This window comes from Glandiceps talaboti, chromosome 9, assembly GCF_964340395.1.
Source record: "Glandiceps talaboti chromosome 9, keGlaTala1.1, whole genome shotgun sequence".
In the NCBI taxonomy this organism is placed as follows: Eukaryota; Metazoa; Hemichordata; class Enteropneusta; family Spengelidae; genus Glandiceps; species Glandiceps talaboti.
Window position 1 is genome coordinate 15,570,412 of NC_135557.1, and position 6,475 is coordinate 15,576,886.

The 6,475-nt window shown below is 35.1% G+C and overlaps 1 protein-coding gene across 1 annotated transcript; it reads right to left on the minus strand.

Annotated features, from left to right (window-relative positions):
• Nucleotides 1-323: 323 nt before the first annotated feature.
• LOC144439861 (C-type lectin domain family 18 member A-like) lies at nucleotides 324-4,209 on the minus strand. The gene is made up of 5 exons (XM_078129096.1): nucleotides 4,188-4,209; nucleotides 3,801-3,892; nucleotides 3,138-3,408; nucleotides 1,533-1,597; nucleotides 324-328 (listed from the first exon to the last, which is right to left on the minus strand). The coding sequence occupies exons 2-5, from the start codon at nucleotides 3,856-3,858 to the stop codon at nucleotides 324-326; spliced, it is 399 nt and encodes a 132-aa protein (XP_077985222.1). The 5' UTR covers nucleotides 3,859-3,892; nucleotides 4,188-4,209.
• Between the last annotated feature and the right edge of the window lie 2,266 nt (nucleotides 4,210-6,475).

Consider the following 6,475-nt stretch of genomic DNA (forward strand, 5'->3'; position numbering starts at 1 on the left):
CAGAGTTGTTCAGCCAAATGACCTTAGATGGCGCTGTTGTCGTCGTTGTTGCTACTGCTAAACTGCTGCTGCTGCTGCTGTTGTTGTTGTTGTTGTTATTTTTGTTGTTTTATGTTTTTTTTGTGTTTTTTAAAATGAATAACAATTAGAACCATAAATTAAACCTCATAGTCTGATTAGATTAACGGGTAATTTTTTATTGCACTGACAGAATTTTTGATTATTCATGATAATTCATCATTTCGAATAAATTTTTGATAATTCATCATTTCTTCAATAACCGACTTTGCCGTATTCACATCAAAATGGTAGAAGTCTAGACTCTATCCTGTGTGAAAGAAGATTGAAATATGTGTCATTTATGTAGGATATCTGACATAAGTAAACTATAGGAACACAATATGCCATGCCATGCCATGGTTTTGGGTGGTAGTAACCGTATTTTTAATTATCAAATTATCAAAACGTACACAGTGAAAATAAGAATACCAACACCTGTAGATAAGTTTCAATGATGTCATGAAACGCGTAGGTCAGTTATGGGAAGGAATAGTCGCACAAGGCCACACTTGTTAGCTTGTTCGTATAGGGATGGAGGGGATCTGGTGTCAATGCTGAACTTCATTTTCGCACTTCTAATGAAATCGCGAAATCTGTTACGCCTTCACACTGATAACAGGTTCTGTATTTACTAATGAGATGTTAGTAAGTTGATCAAAATTAACTTCTAAATGTGATGTACAATGCTGTGTTTTTAGTAATTTAATGTGTTTACAATCACGTTTTTTATATTATAGATCGATCGTAGTGGTGCGATTGCTAGAGTTGTCATCATGCTTTTCATCAATTCATATATAAACGTGTTGATGTCGCCCTTGTGAAAGTTTGTTTTGGGAAGGGGAGGGGGTTTGTCTTAAACTTAAACTTGTGCGACATTGTGCGATTGTCCCAAGGGGACTGGTGACATTACATTCTTGTGTATGCTATACAGTAGTTACATATCTAAACGCTGAAATTACGAATTTCTTCTCTTAGCTTTGAGAGATACACAAACCTGTGACGTGTATTCACTTGCTGGAGTAAAATTTAATTATTTGCAGCTCTAGAACTATTTGCAATGACTCTCACAAACGGATCTAAATAGAACTATTAACAACTGATAAAACTTTTAAGTCCCTCTCTCAGAAACGATTTACTACTTGAAAATAACCTTGCACTTGGAACCACATTTTTAGTTCCAAAGATCGTCAAGAGAAAATTGAATGAATTTCATAATATGAAATAATCCAGATAAGTATATTGCAATTAAGATCATGACATTTTCACCTGAAGTAAAACGGAACACAAAATTCCTTGTATTCAAATTTGTCAGGCCAAAAGTAGTGCCATTAGCCTTTACAACTGTTGACTCAAGTGTTCTGTAAGACTGCATTATCACACTATTAATTATCAATTAAAAGATTTGCTGTGCAATCAGTTTACAGCTTATTGTGTATTGGCATACAAACAACAATTATTTTTTAAATGCCTACCTTCACAAATAGCATTTTTACCATAACTACATGGGGTATCATCCATAAGCAAGTCTCTTGAGGCCCTTTGAAAAAAAAAGACAATTTTATATTTCTCATCACCAAAACCTCATCTTCACCATGTATATCGAGTAATAGGTTGTTTGTGATATCATATTACGAATGCTTTGTATTATTCTTAATCATGTTATTTTGCTTGGCTTGAAGAAAGCTTCAATAAATATCTGGGCTAGGAAAAATGATAGATAATATTATATACCTTAATGTTACGTAACGTTAATGTCAGGTGACAACCTCTATCCAGGAACCCCATATTAAAACCCCGTATATGAATTACACTCGGTTACCCAGATTCTCGCCGCTGGGGACTCTGCCAACGATACTTCTTATCTGGGTGGTAGAAGAGACCCCAGTGGGGAGAGTCTGGGTAACCGAGACTATACAGGAATGAAAACTGCAATAAAACCGGTTGTTATTGCGCGCTTAAAACTGTTAGCATGCACAAGTGCTAATAGTAGTTTGAGACAAGGGTTACATGTATATTTAATTCCAATATATAGCTTAATTCTTGGTATCAATTTATTTCCCCGCTAAATGGGTCAGCAATGGGTCATTTTACATAGCTTGGACTCTAATTTTATTAAAGAGACACTTATTAAGATCATACACATTGGTAAAGGGAACATGGACAATTATAGCAGATACCCAAAATAATTAGATGTTTATGTCAGCACCAGTCGCTAGACGAGTAGTGACAACCCTTTGACAGGTCACGAGTAGTTTCCGGCTGAATGAAGCAAAATATTGGAGAATAAGATAATTATACCACCGCCTGTAATATCGCAGAAAAATCAGGGAAAGTAATGGCAATTTTGAAAATTTTGACTCATTTCGAACACAGCAGAACCAGTGACGTAGACACGTGTTTTTGTGACATAGTCATAGACGAGCATATATTGTCGTGACATAGAATGACCAGAGTATGTATTCCATGAACTTATCTTAAACCTGTAAGACCCAAAAGATTTATAAAAGCTAGGAAATTTGCGGACTGTATCTCATCTAACATTGTTGAACAAAGAGTTACTAACAACTCAAAGTGCTTTGAAATTGACAATTGTAAAACTGCTCAATACAAATAGTCATTCTTTGTGAAAACACTAGTAGACTGGAACCATCTGGACAATAGTACTGTGTGCGCTAAATCTTGTGACGCCTTTAAAATGGCAGTCACTGTCAAAAACCATTCTGACTAAATACTCTCCCCCGGTGTATTATTCCTTACCCAGGACCTATAGCTACACCGTAACTATGCAGATACATTTGTTGTTCAACTGGACTCGTGCATGATATCATCATCAACGATATGCTCGTAGATTTCAGTAAATCGTGATGTTTCCTTGAATAATTTTTTTACCAGACTAAACCAAAACAATTCAATGATTTAGTTTTAGTCTTGGACTCCAACGTCAGTAAAACAACACATTTCTGTAAATTATTTCAGCGGGAAACTGAAATGGTAGTAAAAACATTCATCACAAAGTTTCCTTTATTTCGATGGATGAGATGAATAAATTTTAGCATGCGCAGTGATAGGATACATACCACAGTTGGACGCATTGACCACTTCCATCAGGTTGACCACATACAAAGTTGTTGTATGGCAAAAGTGTCCCATCATTGGCCTCAAGGAAACCATTATCGCCTGTCTTTGCATCAATCCAGAATTCTTTCCCGGAAAGTCCCTGAGAATCAATGTATGCCAGCATGGAATCAAATTCACATCCCGTGGTTATTCTGGCAAGGGACAGTCCTTTATTTTGGCAGGCATCCACTGCATCAGCCATGTTAAAACCACCGGATATAATTGTGAAGTCTACAGGAAAAGCAATTAAAATAAGAATAGTAACTTGTACTTGTGCTATTGCGGGTAAGTTGCGGGTAGGTTTAAATACATGTATTGATTGGTTATTTTTTCAGATTTAATATATAGCCATACTCATTTAGTTGAGTTGATACCAAAATGACATTAGAGGTGCACATTGTGGTTAATCAAATCAAAACAAAAACAATAAGGTTGTAATATGAACTCTGTAATAAGCTTATATATATTATTGGCAATACCAAGCTTAATTACGACTAGAGGAAATTTTAGTATCGAACAGTGGATGTTTATCGAGCCATGCCTCAACAGACGATACTCAAGAGTACTTATCTTGAATATACCGTGTGTGGGAATATACCAGTTAATGTCAAAAGAAGGTTTACCTGCATGTGCCATGGCACAAGACAGTAGTGCCCCGAGAAATGCGACGCGGATCATCATTTTGTATCTCGTTGATAAAAATTACATATGAAACCTGTATAAAAAAAAGAAAGAAGCCAAACAAAAATAAAATGCAGTTAAGCCTATTTGCAAACAATTGTAAGCTTATATTCAAAAGAACTAATGCTAAGAACTTGCACGAAATAAGTTCTGTTGTACATATGAGCGTCAACATAGCATACACGTACACAACTACACGAATGTTTGACAAATTTAATAAATTCCGATCACCGAACTGCCGGTCTCATATTTCAGAAAAATTAAGGTAAGTTTTACCATCAATGTTGCACACATTACAAAGTTAACAACGTACTACAGTGTACTCTTACCTGTCTAGTTGTTCAGTCCGTGTCTATTGATGTGATTGCAAAAAAATGAATCGAGTTATAAAGGACTGGGGGCTAAATTAAGATACCAAATATGATAATTTATGATCATAATTCACTGGTACTTAGATTTAATAATACTTTTATTTGCATTTTAAGAACTTGTTTGTCGTATACTTCACACACATCCCTTTCATGACCTTTACACGTTTGAGGGGTCATAAAATATCTTACGGGCTGGAAAACCTTACGTATTTTCCCTTACCTATGTATACACTACATTTCAGTACCTGTTTATAGCATTGAAAGGTTATCCAGTGCCATCTGTTCTATATTGATGTCTCTTTCTTTTCCGGTATCTATGCATCTGTTACATACCTCCAGTTTAATCATTTCAGTGCCTGTGTATTGTATTACAAAGGTTATTGCTAATTGAGAAGCATTGCTGAAATGTTACATAGCTATATCCCATACCTCAGACTCATGAAGTAAATGTTTATGTAAGTTTCTTAATATATTGGTGTTGCCATAGATTTCCATGTGATATTGAAACATTGATTTAAATCATTTGAAATTTGACATCTTGCATGTTTTGCCTAAATAATTCCCCTGACTTATTGTTTCTCATTGATGAGTGTACTCTTCGTGTGTGTGTTTTGTGTTTCCAGGGTGATGATTATCCTTTTACCTATTCCAGATATAGTATATTTTATGATTCTCAAACATTCAACTATATACGAATTATGAGTTTTGTTATGTACCAAATTATGTCGAATTTGATGTGTGCATTCTTATGATATGGTCAAATCACTAGGAATCATAAAGTATGCACATTACTTATTAATGTTCATTCGATGTTACCAAAATCTAATCAGTTCTTATGATCAGCATATGGAAGAATCGGTGCTGTAGTTTTGCGAATACTGTCAACAGACGGACAGACAGACAGACAGACAGACAGACAGAAAGACAGACAGACAGACAGACAGACAGACAGACAGACAGACAGACAGACAAAAGCATAACAAACCTTGCCCTTACGGGAGGTAATAACAAATAATTTCATGTATTTATTATACAATTAGTGCGTTAGACACACAAACTTGCTCTATGTTGTTTCTCATAAAAGAGAGTCAAGGAACATTAAACCCAAAATAGTTATTTCTCATCCATATGGCCACTTCAGCAGATACCACTTCTATTGTTATAATTCATTTCTTCCGGTGGCTATTACTCCAGTATATTTGTGATATACTTAGTTTATATTACCTAGCCTTTGATCCTTTCATATATAAATATATATATATATATATATATATATATATATATATATATATATATATATATATATATATGTGTGTGTGTGTGTGTGTGTGTGTGTGTGTGTGTGTGTGTGTGTGTAATATGTCTACCTTGTTTATATCATATTGATTTTGACATGGTGTGCATGAATGTCCTTTACATTTCAATGCAGTCTGGAATGCTGGTATAATTTCACTGGCATACCGTAGTTTACTGTGCACACATTGAATACATGGTGAATGCCTCCCCACCCAGTCTTGTTGCTAGGCACATTTACATACATTTTTTGAATATTTAGTCACTTGTCTATTAATCCCTGTTGTTATCTTTGCAATATGTGATCACTTGGCTGATGTCATGGGCGTGGTCTTGTTCCTGGGCATGTTTGCATACACTTTTTGAATGTTTGTTCAATTATTTAAGAATCCTTGTTTTTATAATTGTCAAATAAAGCACCATTTGGCTGTTGCCATGGGCGTGGTCATGGTTGCTAAGTATGTTTGCATACATACTTTGCCTACCAGATGATGTTAGTTGACCAAAATATACTGCCATTTGGTTGATAAAGGCATGGGTCATAGTTGCTGAGGCCAGTTGTGGCAAAAACCTTGAAGAAAATCTGCCGAAAAACACTTCCAGAAATATTTCACCAAGTGTCAGTCTCATTGACGAAGTACCTTTTGAGATGTAAGTTTTTGACCAAAATTCACATTTTGACACCTAATTTGCATATCACTGATGAGATCATTATATGCTTAATATTCATCTATACACCCAGATCCATCCCAATTAAATTTGAACCCAATCTGCTCAGAAATTTTGGAATGAAAGAATTTTGACCCAAAAAACACATGTTTAGCATTGATACTAATTTGCATATTACTGATGGAATCATCTTTATCTTGCGGGTATTTTCCCTTACCTACACATTAGTCATTCAGTTCAGTACCTATTTATTGCATTGAAAGGTTATCTGGGGTTAGCTATTC